Source organism: Molothrus ater, chromosome 1 (assembly GCF_012460135.2).
Source record: "Molothrus ater isolate BHLD 08-10-18 breed brown headed cowbird chromosome 1, BPBGC_Mater_1.1, whole genome shotgun sequence".
Taxonomy (NCBI): domain Eukaryota; kingdom Metazoa; phylum Chordata; class Aves; order Passeriformes; family Icteridae; genus Molothrus; species Molothrus ater.
The window spans coordinates 87434699-87454920 of NC_050478.2; the positions used below are offsets into that span (position 1 = coordinate 87434699).

The window sequence follows — 20222 nt, forward strand, 5'->3', positions numbered from 1 at the left end:
GTCTCAGCTCTGTGTGGAGCATTCCTCCCCACCCCTTCCACTCTAGTAATACTTTTTGCTGCCTTTTGATCCCTAGATGAAAGCCCAAAAACCTGCCAAGTTTTGTGTTTGTCTGCTTTAATCCTGCCAGTATTTTCTGGCTCTCTTATTCAGCAAAATGTGCTCCACCTAATGACCCCACAGATGATTGGCACCCACAACACTAGACTATAACTTTAAGCTGAAGAAAACCCTCTAGGCTTTATGGAGAAGTTATCTCTCCATTTTTAATTTGCGTTGTAATTTTTTATATGATGGTGGATCCACTTTCCTAGCAAGCAGATGTTTCCTTTAATTGGCATGTTGCCCCTTGCCTCCTAAATGACTGGTTTGACTACAAATTGCTCAGACTCTGTGATTTATTTTTCATCTCTTTTATTGCAGGCATGAATACAGGAACAGGTAAACAGCGGAGCCGTAAAAGTTTCTCATTAGGCATGTTTTCAACAAAATGCCATCATACACTGTCTGATGATACATGCTGCTACTCAGGTGAAACAAAATGGTGTGAGCAGTCTTGCTTTAAAGCTGCTACCCACCACTCCATGCTGCAGCTGCCAAAGAAGCCTCCACTTGCTCTCTATCTTCCCTCCTTCTCCACATCTTCATACAGCTTCTTTTACGGCACTTAACTTTACAAAACACAGTTGTGAGGCTAATCTTACATGCAATTACAGATCAGTCTCAGTATATTTATTGCAAACTCCTTGAACATCAGGACATTAAAGAAAAAAAAGAAAAGAAAAAAAAAAGAAAAAATATTCCATTGCATAATTACAAGTAGGTTTTTTTGTAGCAAATGAACCAGAAGTGTATTCAGGAAAAAAAAATAAATAAAAGCAAAGGCTATTTGTAAACAGTTCAAACAAAACATGATGCTGCCTCCAATGAAATGTTTCACTGCATTGCTAGCTCTGTTTCAAATGGGCACGTAGGCATCCTGTTGCAAGAGAGTGAAGCCATGAACTGAAATTTTGGAGGAGTTAATTTTCAAATTTTGCACTTCCAGGGTCTATGAAACATGAAAAGTCGGCACACATGATGGGATCTGAGAGAGGTGTGGAATCTCAACCAACACTTCTAAAGAAAACTCAGTTATTCCTTTTAAAACAAATAGTGGAAACAGCTGAGCCACACAAAAAAACAAAGCACAATTGGTTGGCTTCCATAAGAGACTGCAAAATGAGAAAATATTTAACTCCTTGCATAGCTATTTAAATGGCCAATAAATTTTGCTGGAATCACCTGAACATGACAACATTGCATTCCGCTGCTTAGAGACTTGGCGCTGAAAAGCTGGGATCTGCTGACGGGGCCGGAGCATCACTCGGGGCACTGTGAAAAGCCAGGGCCACCCCTGGTTAGCTTTGCCAGCGTGGCTATAGCAGGAGGTTTCATCAACTCCCAGATGGAGCATGACTACAGCGAAGCCTCTGCACTTATGTCACTGTAAGTTGTTATCCCAGCTCTCTGTTCTGTCAAAAGGATATTTCTGGCAGTTTATTTACACCTAACGCTCAGGGCTTTCACTGGCACAGCTACGCCGATCCCAAATCACACCTCGAAGCTGAACCCTGGATGATGCAGCTGAGTCAGCAAGGGCTTGCAATGTAGACCTAGCCAGAGGGAGGGAAAGCAGGATTCATCTCACTTAACTTTAGTCAGTATAAAGGTAGACACTAAAGTCAGAGGCACCTCCGGAAGACAGGTCCTTTGATCTCTCACCAGGTGAGAGCTGGGCATTTTAATGTTAGATGAGATGAACCCTTTCCCAGGAGAGCTGAAGAGACAAAATCCTTTCAGCCACCCTCTTCTGTCACCAGTTCTGGAGCCCATGCTTCAGAAGGCTGCTGTTCAAATGCGTTATCTTTACACATGTCAATGTACATGATAATGATAGCCTGTGCTGGGCTTCATGCTGCCACAACTACAAATGCAAGCTTAAAGCTAGCTCAGATACTTCTGCACTATTATATAGACATACCTTCAGGCAGAGTATCCTTTAACACCTGTAAAGTTAAATTATAGGAGCAAATCTGCAATATCTGCCCCTCTGCAATATGTTCATGTTGACATTGTCTTGTTCACAGCAGTTTTGGGTAACAGGTGTCCTAACACTGTAATCCCAACCAGAGGTGAGGCAGAAGTGTTTCTTCAGAGGATGTGAAAACTGAGACGCTCAAGCATGGCTGAAGAAGGTACGTAGTAAGAAAGAACAAGATGATGACGTTCCACAGTTAAAAGTTTAGTTTGATTTCAGTAAAACAGTTTTAATAAAGCTCCATTAGACTGCAGAATAGGAAACAGTGGCAGCCAGTGGATAAGACACTAAAACACAACAAGGCAACATACTTAGAGTTGTTCTGTAGAAAATGTCCCACAAATACTAAGCAGCCACATGAGCCTTTCCCTCTTCTCCTGGTGGGAACCAAAGAAGGAGGAATCTCTGCCCTTCTTCAGCTATCCCAGAGCATGCCTCAGCCATAAAGATTTGGCCATATAAAGTAAACTTGGTTCACGTTACCTCTGTTCCAGTTCTGATTATTTCAGCTGAAGAAATTTTATACAATGGGAGCAAAAATGATGCATTAAAAACAACACTGTTTTAGACTGTTTATGAGCCAGAATATCTTATAGGCTACTCTGACTCAGGCATTCAGTTTTGCTAAAGGCTTTTGCTTTAAGTGACCAGAAAGTCCTAACATGGATCTGTTTTGCCCCCAAACCTGAGGGCATATTGTGGGGTTCCTAAAGTCCACTGCATCAATCAGTATGACTGAAGGGTGTGTTCAGATTTTTTTCTGTTTGTTTGGTTGGGGCTTTTTTTCTGGGTTTTCTTTGACAATGACTTTGTGAAACTGTTGCCAGTTCAAACACAACTGAGGGTTACCTAACAGACAGAAAACCAGATTGAGCAGTCAGCACAATGGCCATTCTCAGTCAGCACTGTGCCATTCTCAACCTTACTTCATTTCCTTTCCCAAACCAGCATTTCTAGTTTCAATTTTCTTTTATTTGTTCTTCAAAATGCTCACTCTCACTTGGACACACTCAAAATGTGCTGCTGCTTCTCCCTCACCAATACCTTCTGGGAAGTGGTGAGAAAAGAGTAACAAGAAATTGCATTCTTTTGTGTCTGTGCATTTCCCCCTCCTTTCCAATTTTCTCACAGGGATTTAATGTTCCTAATCAATTTTTGAGAACCCTGGATTGATGGACTGGGGCATTAAAACAAAAGGAACAGAAGTGTCCTGGCACTGCCACTAGCAGGTGGACAGCATACAAGTCATATCTGATTACCCAGAAAAGTCACTGGAATGCTCTTAAATCTACAGTCCAGGTGTGTTTTTGTGGCTCCTTGTGCCCACTGCTCATGTTGAGCCACTTGATTAAATTTTGTAATGTGATTTTCTACCTAACAGTTGTGCTGTGTATTTTGACCCAATTTATGGCAACCAGAAAGTTTTGTGCTTGGTGGATTTAAATGGGAAGCCTAAAGCTAATTTTTGTCCCAGCAAATATAAAATAGACAAGTCATCTTATACCTTCACACTGCAATCCAGTCTTACGAAGGTCTCCAAAACTCTCATTTTAGGAAAACAGCAGAAGCTAACTCTGAAGGAAATCCAATCTCACAGCAATCACTTCCCAGCCTCCACACAAACAAACTGCTTAAGCTGAGATAAAGCCATTGTAATCAGTGCCAAATGAAGGGCAATATTTTATCTTAATACAAATAAGAGAACATAGTGTACAGAGTAACAGAACAATATACATCTTCAGCCATACAAAATGCACAAAACCTTTCCTGTTGAAAGAGTACCTTGTAGCTGACAGTCAGATATTGTTAGTTTTCTAGATGACCCTGCGCTACTGAACAAGGGGAAGCTGAGACCTTTTTTTTTTCCCTAGGAGATAGTTGGTAGCGTTACCTGTATCCCATCAATTCCCTCCCTGTGGCTGTGGCTCTGCTAGTGTTGGACTACCCACCCCACTTCATGCCTGAGATAGCTCCACTGGATGTAGAGGCTGCTTGGGTGTTGGAGGTGAACGGGATGTATAGCACAGGATTGCTGGGCCATACACTCTGATTAGTAGAATTAAAAATATGGGTATAGGCACAGCTATGCCTTAAAAGATCATCGTTCTTGTTCTTGAAGGGGACCAATCAATTCATGTCAGCCAGGAAGGTGTTTTTTTATCCAGGAAGGAAAAAATTCTCCTTGTGTGAGCTACACACCGCTGAGGCTCTGCAACCTTCAGTGCTGGGGCAGAAGATGTCTGAGCGTGGGCTAGCCTTAAAGCCTAGGCAAACTGGAGAAGGTAAAGCTCCTCACTTGCTCTAAAAAAGTCAGTATCAAGCTAGAAAGTCAGTAGCAAATTACTTTAAACAACAGATTTTTTCACCCATTAATGGAAATAGGGTAAGATTTTGTTGAAAGTTTAGGTCAAGGTGATAAGCTATAGGAAATATTGGGTGTGTGTATCTGTATGGTGGAGTGTCTCTCCCAGTTGCAGCTATTTATATCTCTGAGGGAAGGTTAAGGTTAGGAATTTAATAAGACAGCCATTTATTCTGTGGAGACTAACAGTCCTGGGGTTAGGATGTAATAATCATTCTTCTGCTTTAAAAATGGTTCTCTTAACAAATAGCAGTAGCTCATTGCAATTTTCAGTTGTACAAAATGACATATTTTCTATGTTACTATCAAAATATTCTGCATAACATTAATTTCTGTTCACTTATTAACATATGTACAGAACAGTGTTTCCCAATAGAAATCAGTATGCTCCTTGCTGATCCTCTTTGCCCTAGATTTACCAAAACCAAACCAGAAATTAATTGTGTTAATAGTATAAAATCTCAAGAGAGAGAAAGGATTGAAGGTTTATTTCCCAGCAGCAAATGAATAAAGGAACTCCTTCAAGTCAAAGTCTAGCCAAGACGTAATTTTAACCAACGGCGGTGAATCCAGGCGAGCCAGGAATATCACACATTTTCCCGATGCATTATGTTGAGTACACAGAAGCAGAGGAATGTAAACAGACAGAAGGCACATGAAAGGCCCCAATCCATTCTCCATCTGACGGAAGTGCGAGTTTCATAATTCTGTCATCAAGAGTCTTTTCATCATTTTCTCTCTCTCAAGTTCACGCCTCAGAGTCTCAGCACTGTGTAATTAATGCACAAACAGCCAATTATGGGAACAACAATAAGTCTCAGATTTCAATTTAAAATAATTAACATTTTCAAAATACCAAAGAAGGGGAAAAAAAGGTCAGACACAATTCAGTGAAAAAGCTGATAACTGATGGCTGATTCAAAAACAAGTATTGCTTGCTATTTCTGAGGAGCAAACAGAGGCAAGAAGAAGGGTATAAAAAGATCCACATGGCAAAACAGTTTATAATTTGATCTAACCCCCATTAAAGGCTACTGATTTCAAAGGAAGCTGGACAAGGACTCTAAAAATGGAGCAGCTGCAGCAAATGCCATTATGATAGACTACTGTTACAGCCTTCTGCTCCTTGGTGCAATCTGATATTGGGGGATATCTATATACATACATATATAGCTATGCTGAATTTACCACAGTCCTGCACATATCAGATGCCATAATCAGAGCCTGAGGTCCTTGCTCTACCAATTCACTCCAGAGCCCAGAGGATTTGTAACCCTGGGAATGTCCTGGTTTAGTGACTCAATTTCTGATACTGTTTACCATGCTGTTCTGAAAGTTATGTATCTCACACTTGTAACACAGTTTGGAGGTTTAAACGGCATTACAGAAACCTTGCAGCCCATTTGTGGACAAGCAGGGGTAGAATCACCCACTTGTGCATGAGACATCTTACAGAAGCTGAGTTCAGCACTACAGCTTCAGAATTACTTTTTCACTGGAATGATAATTTTTTAGATGAGTAAGCAATGTTGAATTAATGTGCAGGTGCAATTAACCAGCTGCAAAAAATAATTAACAACCAAAAATAGGAAACGACTGTGAATCCAAAAGCATAAAAGATTCATTCATTATGATGTCAAAGAAGTACTTTTTTCTTCATAAGCCTTGAATTATTTGTGCTCCAGAAGTACTGACTATATCCACTGCTACATTTATATTCAGTAAATTATCAGCTTGAGTTCAGTTTTGGTTAAATTATAGAATAAGAAGCCAGCATGCAAAACCAGTAGAATGAAAGAATAGAAAACTGAAGAGTCTGTCTGTAAAAAGGTGGTATAGCTTGTTGATTGTCTGAGAAATTACAAGACCACTGTAGCTTGACATTACTAAAATAGAAAAAAAAAAAAAGAGAAAGAGGAACAAGAAAGAAAACCAATGCCTGTTTTTCATTTAGGAGAACAGACATTTCTCAAACTCAGGTTTCCCTCATGGACATCTAATTTCAAAAAACAAATTGTAACAGCAGTTATTAAAACAAAAGTTTTGTGGTTCAGACAAAATGACTTGCCTGAGGAAAAATCTGCACAACCCTTTGTCCCCAGGCCATTGGTCACAGAAATGGTACACTGTTGGCTGCAGCAGCTAATTAAGGTAGGCTTTTCTTTATCTCAGAGCATGAGTATCAGTTACAGATACTTTACATAACCCACCTATTCTGAAGTAGTCAAGCAAAAATCTTTCAGTATAAGAGAAAAGGACACTTTATGGTAATTATGACAGAAAAAGGGAAATCAAGCTGATTCCTTCAATGCAGAAAACATCATGGTATTTCTGTGAAAGAACTGCACAGTACCTGTCTGCCAGCGAAATGGGCTTATGCGACGTATATACTGTCTGCACTGTTGGAGTCGGGATAGTCTCTGCCAGAGACCTCAGGACGGGTGATGGAGACACCAGCGTAATCTTAGGAGATGACTGCACCCCACAGCATTGTAATTTGCTGTCTGCAAATTCTGCCTACAAAAAAAAATATGTATACGCACACGCAGAAAGAAAAAATTGTAGATTAGCTTCTACTGGTCATCCTTCACTCTCCAATTCATTGCCAAGCACACAGTAACAGCAACTAAGAATGAGAACAAATGGGAGGCTGTGTCTATAACCTCTCAGTACAGCCTCTGCAGAGGCTCCACAGCCACCTCTTTTGATACCTGAGGGACCAGCCAGATAGCAACATGAGCTGAGTGAGGTGACACCTATGGGACTGGCAGCATTCAGCTAAAAAACATGATCAATTTGGAGAATGACACTTATCATTATTGTATTTTCCCTATAACTTATGCAGAATGTTGACAACATGAGATTTCTGGAATATCCTTCAGGAATCCTATTCAATTTCCTGGTGCGTCCTCTAACTACTCTGTGTTTATTAACAGCTGGGAGTCTGGGCTTTTAGGAGTCCAGGTTTCAAAATCTCCATCTCTTCCCACTTTTGCTAACTGAAACATGCCTCAAGAGAAATATTCTTTCAGTATCCAGTGAAAGGTAATGTTAAAGCAATATTGGAAGTCCAGATTTAAGACAAGCAGCAAGCAACCATCTCCTGTCTTTTAGGTGAGGTATTTCAGCACAACAATATTATAGCAAAGACAGGGCTATTTTTAGAACCAGAATGGGAAGATCCCTAAAAATCAAACAGTCCTGTCTTGCTTTTTGGTGTGGGCTATTTCTTATGCCAAACCACAGCAGCTAGTGCCTGTGGTGCATGTCTGACCCTAACGTGGGAAGAATACAGAGCAACTGCAATTGTCAGTGTGTCAAGATCATTAAAACACGCTGCTACTGGTATCTAAATCCTACCTTTCTTCCTTGGTGACTATTTCTTTTGAACCTGGTTCAGAGTCTAAGGCAGGGAGGAGGAAAAGTCACCATCATAAGAAAGCAGCTATTTCAAGAACAATCTTGTTTTTAGTCCAATTATTTCTCAAATTCTGCAACCCTCTGCAAGTGATTCACATACTTGGTTCAAACAGTGGGAAAACTATTTGAGCCCAGGAAAGACTGGCTGTGTTAGGTTTGCTTGCTTATTGTCACTTTTTAACATGTTTAAATACATCTCTAATGATCCAAAATAATCTCTGAAGCAAAAGGAATTCCATTAATTCCACAAAATTAGTAAAATGGAAAAATGTAAAATAAACTAAAGAAACTCTCATGTGTGTAAATAATGGCTAATAGGACCTGTTCAAAATTCTCTGTAATTCAACTTCTAAAACTCAACCTTACAAACTGCAGGGGTATGAAATTTGGTGTCCATGTTCTCCTAGGACTGCCAGATCTTACCCTACGGCATGAGAAGAAGACATCACTCTGAAGCTGATGTAAATTCTGCCAGCCTCACTGAAATCAGCAGAGTGATGACAAGCTACACTTGCTGAAGAACTGCCTTGAGTCCCATAGTGTGTCTGCTCTGCATGATGATTTTACAGTAGATATCCAAAGCATCTTTTTATACATATGTCTGATTGCACACTTAAGCCAAATATTTAACTGGTCTAAACAGATATAATTTCATTAATTTAAATCTATGTGGATTACATGTGCCTGAGATTATGGCCATCATGCCTGCCATTTTTCTATGGAAATCTCTGAAATTCAGAGGGTTTCTGGGCTGAAGATTATATTTAAACATTACAGGTAACCAAGTAATCTAATTTTTCATCTGATCAAATCAACACAACTGCATATACACCACCAAATTTGGAGCTATATACAAAAGTTAAAGCCTTCTAAACATCACTATACATAATCCTTTTCCTGCTCAATAACATTCCAATGTTTTCTTCCAAGTGGGAAAAAAAAAAAGAAAAAAAAAAGTGGAGGGTAAGGGGAAACAAGGACAGAAAAAAAAAAACAACCAAAAAAAACCAATTACCAAACATTACCATCTGGGTCTGCATGTGAGTGGATACCAATCAGAGTTAGATCTTCCTGCAAGTCCTAGCTACCCTTCCCTTAGAGCTCCTGCCTGTGGTGTAGCTCTCTTCAGGCAGGAGGAGCTCTCAGCAGTGCATCAGGATGATCTAAAATACTGCAGTGGAGAGACACCTCCCTTTGGGCTGGGAGAGAGGGCTATGAAACACCAGACCAAAGCCACCTAACTCTCCTAATTGTTTTCCCATCTCTGTGCAGTCCCATGGGTAGCTGCTTGTTCACCACAGATATTTGTACATAACTCACTAAAAGAAATGTACAGGGTCACGTGATGGATCATACATCATCCAGTTTTTATTGCAATGGTATTTTAAATATTGGTGGTCTCAGTTTTTCTCTCCACCCTGCCCAGGGAAATGGAAATCTATGGGGACAAGATGGGATTTCAGAAAGATTAGTTTGAATTTTGCTTTGCCTCTTTTCTCCTGACAGAACATAACAAAAATTCAACATTTGAATTTGCCATGAAATAGCCATTCTCTGCAATATGGAAATTTCTGTGGGTAAGTATATCAGTATATCTTCTGTTTGTGTTTTAGAGTTCTGAACCCCCAATTATGAAAATGTATGTTATATAGCCCTCCTAAATTTTGCTTTCATCCTAACTGTCAGAGACAAAAAAATAATATCTGACAATCAATACTAATTAGTGAGAAAGCTATTTTGGGAGGCACATAATTTTGCTTAGATAAAGGAGTACTGTGAAAGACACAAGCATTGTAACTTTGGGTTAGCTTTTATCACAATTTTATGATCTGGACTTGGCTGACATAAAGAAACATTGATGTGATGTTCCTGTGTACATTCAAATGCATTTGATTAGAGCTCAACTGTGGCACTTACACAGCTTGGGAAGGCTAACTAACTCTGGCTTTAAAGCACCTATTTGGAGAAAAAACACATTTACATAAAAGCCCATGATCAGGTTTATTGTGAAAGAAAAGCCTCATTCCTTAAATCATTAAATACAGACAGAACCTTCACATGAAGTAATTTATCTTGGATTATATGCCAGATATAGATTGCTGCAACCAGTAAAATTTAAGGTCAAAGTCTGAAATGCTTCATTTTGCAAATGAAACTTTAAAATTATAAATCATTTTACATGGCGTTTATAAGCAGAGTATTTCTTAAAGAGTAGTTAATTTTGTCATACTTTTTTGGTCATACTTATTAGATAATGCCTCTGCCACCAAAGCAAGATTTCGAACATACTTACTTTTTAAATTGTCTGATAATTGTTTTCTGTTTGTACGCAGTTTACCTCACCAAAATCCCTAAGTCATTTCTTCTGTGAATATTTAACAAGAATGAAGTTCAATATTGGATTCAAGTCCTTGGGTAAACATGAGAGTTTGTACAAGGATACCACTGCAGTCATTCACACACAAACTATAATTCTTTAAAGTTCAGTTGTACATTCAATGAAAATCAGGGCTCTCTTTGTGATGGCACAGCAGGTGGTTTCAGGCAGGAGGCCATGCAATTGCTGGACAGAGGACTAAATCCTTCCATTTCCTTACTGCTCCCTGTAAAGGTGTTATGGAGCTTCACCAGTGTCCTCTACAGTCCTGAAATGAACACTTTGGGACTGACTTCATTGGTGGTGAACCTTGACCTTTAACTTTTAGTCCTCTGTCTATTAAGCAGCAATGTCTGAATGCAGGCAACATTTTGTATAATGGGAATATTTAACTGCTTCGTACTCTTAATTTCTACTTGGAATTTATCTTTTTCAAAATTTTTTTGAGGACTGCTTAGTGCATAGATTTCTGACACTTTAAAAATCAGTTGGAATTGTGTTAAAACACAGTTTTTTATTTGCACATTCTACTTACAGAAAACTGTGGTACTGTTGTAAAGGGATCGAAAAAAGGATTAGATGTATCAGCAGGGAATGTCTTTATCTTTAAAAAAGATAAAGAAAAAGATGTTACTTTCAGAGCATAAAAATGCAAAAGAAAAAAAAAGCAGCAAAGCATTGCAACTACAGTGACATATCCAACAAATCAGAGCAGTTCAGCAGTGCTTGGACCAGACCCAAAAAAGACCCTTCCAAAAATGCATACAGAAACCTGATGATGAATAGTCAAAGCATAAATATGAAAACTTGATAAATTAATTTTACCATGTAATTAAATATGCTGAGCAAATACAGAGCTGGTTGCATACAATATATCTTCCAATTCTGTCACCAGAATTATTATGTGATTCTTTAGCCAACACTACATTTTAAGATATGCAATATGAAGTGCAGGAGCAAATTTTGCTGTACAGGGACTTTGGGTAAAGAACCTGTGCTTTAACTATTTTAGACTTCCAAATTTTCACTTACACTGTTGCTACCAAAGACAAACAATCACCCAAGGTGGGATCAAAAGAAAATCATAAATTAAAAAACCATGGGGACAACTGTTTGTTTCAGGCAGCTAGGATGCCCTGTGTTGAGTAGAGGGCTGCAGATAAAGGATAACCTTTGGAGGTTTTTTGAAAAGTGCATGGAAACAAAGAGGAGAGAGACCAACATATCCATCTGCCAAGAGGGTTTGGTCCATGAGGATATAGTCACTGGTGTGACCAGACCCTGCTGGAAGTCACTTCTGCCCTTAACGTAGTTTTAAACATTAGCTGAAATTAAAAATATATTAAAAGCAGCAACAATCTCTGTCTCACTTCATTGTGAACGCTGTTTCTCATTATTTTCCTTTTTAGAATGCAGACATTATTATTCATTCATTCAGAGAGGACAAAATAGCAAATAAACATTTGAATTTGAGTTGCACTTCATGCTTTCCCTTTGGAAAATTACATTTTTCACTGTAGAGGTGTGTTTTTCACTTTATTACAGAAACTGCTGTGCATTGCTTTGTTATGCATGTATTCAATCATCATTTACTAACTACAGCTATACAACTGTTGTCTAATAATGAGGAAAGCTACCTCAAGGGCTCCAAGCCCCTGTAGGCCAAAAAAAACCCTGGAATTATGACATCAAATATAATTAAGTAAATGTACAGTGTTTATTTTGCAAATAAAATAGCAGAAACATATTGGCTTCTAAAGGTACCAAGGGAAATTAACAGCTATCTGCGGGCTTCCTTCTGCAAATATGTGGAATTAAGCTTAGCATTAATTGTCAGGCTTCTTACACATGAGGAGTATGGATAACAATGATACTGTCAAGCATGTAAATGACTTTTTAACAGAGTAAAGGCGTTTGTAAATCAATTACACAGGCAAAAATGAGCTAACAACTCTGCGAAGGAGAAATTATTTCAAATCACAATTTTCTAGGCAAACTTATTAAAGGAAGTTTCACAGTCCTTTCACAGTCCTATATTCATGTCTGTTAGCAAAGTGTATGTAGGTCTGCTGTATTGCTGATTGAACCTAACTCATTAGACTGACACAATAGCTTCTCACAAATTTGTTATTTTACATTATACCCATATTATACATTATATGTCCAGAGCCAAATCTGGACAGCTGTAGCATATCTCACTCTTTTGAGAGACAGCAAATACCCATGAGCCCAGGCTGACATTCTCAGGTTATGAAGGGTTTACAATATGATGTTACAGTACAAAGTACAAGTGTACTCAGTTACAAATAAAATCTTTGAGCCAAAGACAAACAGAGATGGGAATCTGGTTGCTTGTGTGTCATAGGAGTTTGATATCCCACAGTTAAATCTCTCCAATTTTGCCAGTTAGTCTCATTACAGAAATGAAGCGTGGTTACTGAACACAGGAAAGAAGAATTATGCAGAATACTGGAGACGCCACTGTGATTTGGGAGCAGAGGCACATAACAGGAATCCGTCTGATCACATGCTGTGACCCACAGCCATACAGAATGCTCTCTTGCAAAACCAGCAATCTGTGGGTGTGTGTGAGGCCAGCCTATGCATCAGAACAGGGTAAGAAATGGTCAGTCTGGTTTCGTTATCAGTGTGAGTCCCTCTCTCAGGGAGCTGTGCTATTTTAATCTTGAGAATAGGACAATGTTGACAAATGAAAGGCTCACTGAATTATAAACCCCTCAATTTCTGGCCTTTTAAACAAAGTGGAAAGAGAAATTAGGGAACAGAGGGGAAAAAACCCCATACCTGTGTTCAATATAAGAGTGACAAACAAATCATCCCACTTAGCCTTTTAGTATTTACTCTTCCCCCATATTTTTTGCCTCTGAGAACAGGCCACTGTTACTCAAAAGGCACAACAGAGTTTATTGCTCTGGCTCAGGCCTTGATTAAATTATTGCTGCCAGCTTCCATAGGCAAGGCAGAGAGACAACACTGTTGTTGCCTCTTCAACACTGGCAAGAAGTTCTTATCTATTAATGGCTTGGCTCTTCTGAGTAGGAAGTTGGTACAATATCCTAATCCATACAATAGCAGAAAAAAATACATTCAAGATTATTGTTTAGACAGAGGATATGCAAGATGGGGAGACAACAGTGTGGAAAACATCACTTTAAAAACTGGTTTATGTGAAACCTGATTTGGAAATTTGAAAGGTCTCTTCAGCCAGGAATATACTTTGCCTACTTTAACCTAACTGTCCTGCATGTTCGCCATGGCCAGCAGTAGCAGTTGCCAGGACCTGGAAGGGGGAAGAAAAGCCTGTGATTCCCACTCCACCACACAAGGAAAGCAGCATCATGGGTGAGTCTTTTCCTTACCCTTGCATTGGAGTTGAGTTTATTGCGTGAATTCAAAAATCTCAGAACAGCTCAGAAATCGAAACAACTCCCTGAGCAGAACCTAAATGTTATGCCTTCCCCACACAGCCTCTCTCCCTGTCCTAGGAGGAAGACATACCATACCTTTAAATATCTCCTAACTCACATGGAAGAAGCAGACTCTTAACTTTTCCAGGGTGCTTTCTTCTCCCTGTCAGGGCAGGATCAGTTGAAAGATGCCACCTGGGAACTGAGAATAGGAGAAGGGCAGAGCCAACTCTGCCACCTACTTCAAAGCTGCAGTTCCTCCAGCATCTGAAGACCCTCAGCAGCTTCCAGGCTTTACCTGGGAAGGCATACACCAGGGGAAAAGGAGAGGGAAGAGGAAGTGGGCAGTTCCATGGGCAGGTTGATCTCATGAAGCTGAACTCTAGCTGCTCAGAGAAGTGAAACACAGTAGCTGTCAGTGCATGGACTGCCTATAGACCAGAGTGAGGTCTGCTGTCTGCTTTGGTATGAAACAAAACAAGCAACATCTTTAAAGTCTACAGCTGGGCACAATTCCTGTCCTGGCAGATGGAGCAGCAATCTCTCCCACATTACTCAGATAGGCATTTTCTGGTACAGTCAGGCTCTTCCACAAGAGCAACAGGGACTAACTGGTGTCACAGGGGCTACAGAAATAGCATGAGCAACAAGAGGTTAGAGCTGTGCTCTCCTTAACAGCACAGACAGGCTTTTAAGTAAGAAACTTGATTTCAAGCACACTTGCTCTCTCTGCAGGAGTGCCAAGAGTCTTGCAGCCAAAGTCACGGCCATAAAACGACCTTTAAGGCAAGCCCCGTGAGTAACTGTCAGGTGGCAGAGGCATGGCTTGAAAGGGGAGGGAAGAAGGCAGAGATTCCAGCAGCATCTCACATGCTGAGAGCTTGTTTCATAACCTGAAATGCCCCTTGCTTGAAAGGTCAGGGAGAAGTACCATAGCAGAACTACTTTGGACAAGTAGCTCCTTGTCTGGAATATTTAGCTTGGCAAGTTGAGAATTTACTAAGCTTAAAAGAACAGTTGACTCTCAAAAAAACCCCCAGAAAACAAAGGATTGGCATAGTCTCAAGAGATGTCCAATGGTTGAGTAATCTTTAAGGTGAGAAATCTGAAAACCAGTCAGATATAACAGTCACATCAATTTTCATGGGAAAAAAAAGCAAAAATTTATTTCTCTTTATTTTCTGCTAGTATTCAAAGATTCTTCTTGCATTATTGCTGTCCATTGGAGAGGACAGCAATAATGCAATAAGAGGAATCTTTGAGTACTAGCAGAAAATAAAGAGGAATCTTAGGAGGAATCTTTGCCACAGCCAGAAAGAATTAACACACTGATTTTCCTTGACATTTATATAGCAAGGGAGAATTAAGAAGCCTGAAGGAAGAATCTTCCCCTTTTCTTTGCATTTGTGAAAGAGTTCTTCTGGATGGAATTTCAAATCTCAGTAAAAACAATTGCACATTCCTGAAACACTTTTTAGATGAGTTAGGAGGAAAAAAAAAAGCAACTTTCTCATATAAACAAATGGAAGTGGAAGGAGATAAAGAAAGAGTACTTTGTTGAGTTTATTGATATAAAATCAGCTATTTTGGTATTTCTATCAGAAGGGAATATGACAAATGTCCTGGCTTTGGCAAAAAAAATACTACTTTTGGGAGAAGTGGGCTTAATTTGGATGTGTTCCCTTGCCTTTGGAATATCCCTGGCCTGGCACAATTATCCTTCCACAAAGGTCCAGTAAAATTTTCTGCTGTTGACGCTTTGCTTCACTGCCATCCCCTGCCCCTTGACAGGAGGCATTTGTAACATTATGGTGAAGATGTGTGATCTCAGTGGGTTTGCACTGTCACTTTATACACTGACCAGATGGAAGACACACTTCAGGCCAAACACTTCACTGGATTCCCATGCAGTACAGCAAGAAGAGGCAGAGCTGCTAACACCTGAAGCAGTGTCATAAATAAGGCCCTCAGGATACACATAGAGCCAGAGGAATATTCTGTTTTGCTTTATTTCATTGCTTTATACACAATGTAAGTTGAATACCATCATATCTATACAGCACAGAGACCTGTTTCTACTCATCAAATTAGAAAGAGACATCAGCTGAGATGTCTGGAGGATATTGCAATGGCATTTCCCTGTCCTGACATGTGATATGACTTAAAACATTAGGCCTGGTTTCCAAAACCAGTGTGAAGATTCCAGGCTCCACAATTTTTCAGTAAAGCTCCTTGTCTGCTGTAATACCATTTCAGTAGCTGAAATGAATACTGAGGCAGAAAATGTAAAAACCCAAAGAGTTTCTGGTATTTTTTACCATGCAATATCTACAGGGACAAACAAATTCTTTTGAGTGGGAGCAGTTTCAGGCTCAAATGATCCAACACTTGGATTATGTCAACCCCAGTTCATGTCCTTCTCATGTGGCAAATAGCCAGCATGAGAGGTAGGCATAATCACTGCCAGGATGCACAGGGTGAAAATCAGACCAAAACAGTGCAGCAAACTTGCAAGAGGACAGAAACATAAATCAGAAATACTATTGACTAATTAGTCTTGGAAAAAGCTGTGTGAACTTGATGCCCTGATGAACCACATTTGGTGCAAATCCCACATGTGTTGCATCACAGTCCACCTTCTTTTCATGGGATGCAGGATTTTTTCTAGTTTTTGAATTGATATCCAGTTGTTGGTGTCAGCAGAGAGATTTTGTTCACACTCATTAAAGAGGGCACTTCTGCAGAAATGTACTATGGAAAACACCCTGAGGAACGAAATTAGAAGTTTCTTAAGAGAATGGGTTTCTGTTCAAGCCACTAATCCAGGGAGGAAGAAGCTACATGTTCAGAACCTCCCCGCCCTGTCAGTCTCTCTGAGGAGACAACACTGGAAAATCTCCCTCATAGCTCCATCTGGTATTTGGGTCTCCCTTACTCATCTTGCAAAAAACTAGGGGAGTCTGGAGATCAAGGAAATACTTCCAAGAATATTCTTTGATTCCCAAGAACCACATAAGTGCATCCAAATCTTTGAATCATCTGATTTGGTGTGAGTTTCCACAGGACCACTGTACTGCAGTACAGAGTCCCAATTCCCACAGGTACCGCTCAATTCCTTCTGGTGAACTGAAAAAGCTCCACTTTGAAAGGTCCATGTTCATTCCACAGTATCTATGATGAGACAAGTTCTCTTGGGGCCCCTCAAACGGTGAGCTTGCCATTCCTCTGCTCACTGATGTACACCAGCCCTTCTTTGGCCCTTGCTGCAGGCTGAGTCCACCTGCCCTGGAACATGACCTGGCAGCATACACCACCTTCTTGATGTCTCACCAGCTGCTTGTACTTTCCTCTCCATCAGGTATTTTCCTCCCTCTTAGAGGGACACTGTGCAATCCTTCCTAACACAGAGGCATTGTCAGGAGGTGGCTATGTAGCTCCTTGATTGTGCTCCAGTGACTTCAGCCTCCCAAATGGATGTCAAGGGAGTTCATGACAGTAGAAGATGCAGAAGGTTCTGTTTCTGCTAAAGCTTGGATTTGCTGCAGTTCTAGCTTTTCACAGATACTTCTTGCATAATAGTTTGTGGCTGCAGTATAAACTATACATTATTTGCAAGCAGGTCTACCTAAATCACAGCAGTTAAGATGCCCTGGATATAAGCCTGAATCTTCATGTCAGCTTCTGTAACAATTTACAAAGACAGCCCTACAAATTTTGTTGGTGCTAGTATCTTTTTTATGCTACCTTTAGGGATCAAGTACCCTAGATTTTCACTCTAAGGACTGCAATTATGGGTTGCTAGTAAAGGGACTTCAGAGGTATTGGGAGAGCATGAGGGATGACGGATAATAGTGTTATTAAATCAGTCCAGCATCTTTACAGCACATTGGAAGAAAATGCATATCCTGGATCATTTTTAAGACATAACTTTGCCTTGTGAATATTTTTGAGAAGACATTTTTCAAAAGAATACAGAATAAGAACAATTCAGATGTGACAAAACAAGACGGTGTCCATGCTCTCACAGTCTTCGGGATTTTCAGTACTCTTTCACTGGTGCTGTGAAGGCGAGCAAGCTTAAGCAGAACATAACCACAAAATGGGCTGTCAGCCCAGTCACCATCCCCTGAGGAAAATGTGGCAAGGCAAAATGATGTCACAGTCTTGGTGTGTTGGCTAAAATGCAGACTAAAGATTTGCTTGGTCTTTGTTTAAAACACAGAAATGAAACAAACAGAAAGCAGTAGGTACCCACTGTATATGGTTGCTCTCCAACAGTTGCTGCATTAGTTGCATTTCTGGGACAGCTAATGCAAAGTTACCTTTCTTGTCCCTTGGCATTTACCAATGAAATCAACGGTGATCCAGTGGTTGGTGCCTACATCACGTGCACAGCTAACAAAATCAAGTGGAATCTTGGCAGATGGAGGCTGTTTTCACAGAAGAAAGTCACTAAAGATGGATAACATTAAGAGGAGGAAATGAGTGTTGTGATTCCTGCCAATTGAGAGTGCCCCAGGTAAGACATATACCTCCCAACTTCACTGCCAGCAAGCAGACTGTATTTTGTACCAGATGGAAAAATTCACCCCTTACCTCACCTGATTATTTCTAAGTATAGATACTGATTGCTCATCACCCAATAACTGTTAGTTCACCAAGACTTATTAACACGGAGACTTCGAACCCAGGAACATTCCCACAAAGGCTGATTAATAACCATGTAACACACCTGCCCTTTTTTAGAACCCTCAGGGTCACATTCCTGTCTTGAAAAGTTATGACACATTGGCACAAACAGTGTACTGCTTGACCTTAGTCCAACAGAAACAAATAGTTTGTCTCTCTAGTGTAATCAATCTCTACTTGTGTAAGAGAAAAAGCTGGCTGAAGTCCTTAAGCGTCTAGAAACTCAACTCATCACAGTCTCCTTGAATGTCAGGATAGTAAGAAATACTTTGCACCAATTTTCTGTCCTATTTTTCTGGGCTATTGAGCTCTGATAAAATCCCCAGGAGTTTATAAAGTTCATTATTATAAAGGAAAAGAATAGCACAGGTAGATAAAAGTCAGTGGAGCTGCAGAAAAAGTGTTAAAATTACAAACTGGTGCACTATTTATAAATCTATAAAGAAGAACACTTGAGTGTATTTTCAACTTCAGCATGTGACCAGTCCCAGGGACTACCACAGCCTTAATCTGTGCACGTGCCTACAAATTTTGGTGAACTCTCACAAGTTATGATCTCAAGTACACACAAGAGTGCTGACTGCTGTGCAACTTGCTGCTGCAACTGCCACACTACTCTAAACATCTACTCTGAATTAAGCTTCTATAAGACAATAATAATTTCCCATCATAATATGTCACCTTTTCCAACATGCATCAAGGAAGCAGAGCACTGCTTCTTTAAATGTAGTGAATACAAAACTATCAACTAATTATCAACTATCAACTCCAGCTGGAGTAGAAGCTAAAAGTCTGTAAGAAGCAATGTGTTGCTTAGTTTAAGATTCATGCATGAATAAATTCAATCCCATATCTAGTAAATGTTTTGTGATAAATGTTATAAATAAAAACCTATTTATTCATAACCTCATTCCCTTGACTATGAATCATTCATATTGCCAGCCATCAAGCATTAAATAAACACAAAGATTCTGTCTTGACTGCAAGTAAAATCTAGTTGTGTTCAAACACAAGAGCTCATTAGGCATATACAGATTCAAACACCTGCATTGTAACACTATGCCAATTCAGTGCTGTGAAACACATCAGATGCCTCTGTGTCTCAGGGATATTACCCTAAAAGCCAGTCTCCCAGTCTGAGACACTGCACTCAGATATGTCCCAGGCTAAAGAGATTAGTCCCAGCCAAGGGATAATCCAAATCAATTAGGACTATTAGCACATAACTCGCTCTTGCCCATCCTTAATTACAAAAGAAATATCTCCTTTGGACCAAGAGCACAAGTATAGAACACTTCTGCTTGGCCCAGGAATGACAGCAGTTTCAGTGCCAGAAGGCCGTTCTCATTTGAGCAGAGCTCTGCTTCCCCATATTTTCTTTATTGAGCTAAGGCTTGAGAGGATCCATTATTAAAGACATCTTTGTGAAGGCAACTGAAGAGCATTATAATGTAGCAGGAAGCAGGAAAAGTAAAATAGAAATGAGAGAGAGGCCAAACAATGACAGTCCTCTCCCCAGAGATCTGCTTGTGGCACCTCTTCAAGGGCAGAAATACACGATGAATAAAATGTCACAGGCAGATCCTGGTCCCCAGTTACCAACTTCCCGTCCATCCCAACAGGAGCTCACGGCTCCCAAACTGGGGCTGAAGATTTCCTGTGAGGCATGTTTCCAACACCACTGCCTCAAAGACCTCTTCCCAGCACCATGTGGAGATGAAGGAGGTGAAAACACTGTTGTCTGGCCATCTCTGCTGATGTTGTGGTCCCTGGGAAGATTACAGTTTACTCTTTCAGTTCAGAAAAACCCTGAAGTCTTCTAAAATGTAAGAGGAAGAAAAACTGGTCCAGTCAACTTCATAACTT

At 40.0% G+C, this 20222-nt stretch overlaps 1 protein-coding gene across 3 annotated transcripts in view; it reads right to left on the reverse strand.

Moving 5' to 3' along the window:
- Positions 1-397: 397 nt before the first annotated feature.
- EPB41L4B (erythrocyte membrane protein band 4.1 like 4B) overlaps positions 398-20222 on the reverse strand; it is a 170201-nt gene continuing 150376 nt past the window's right edge. For all 3 annotated transcript variants that reach the window (XM_054517630.1, XM_054517628.1, XM_036395193.2), the window contains 3 exons: positions 10775-10843; positions 6796-6959; positions 398-5211 (listed from right to left, as the gene is read on the reverse strand). In XM_054517630.1, coding sequence (XP_054373605.1) covers positions 5142-5211; positions 6796-6959; positions 10775-10843 — 303 coding nt within the window. In that variant the 3' untranslated portion in view covers positions 398-5141. The remainder of the gene's footprint in view (positions 5212-6795; positions 6960-10774; positions 10844-20222) is intronic.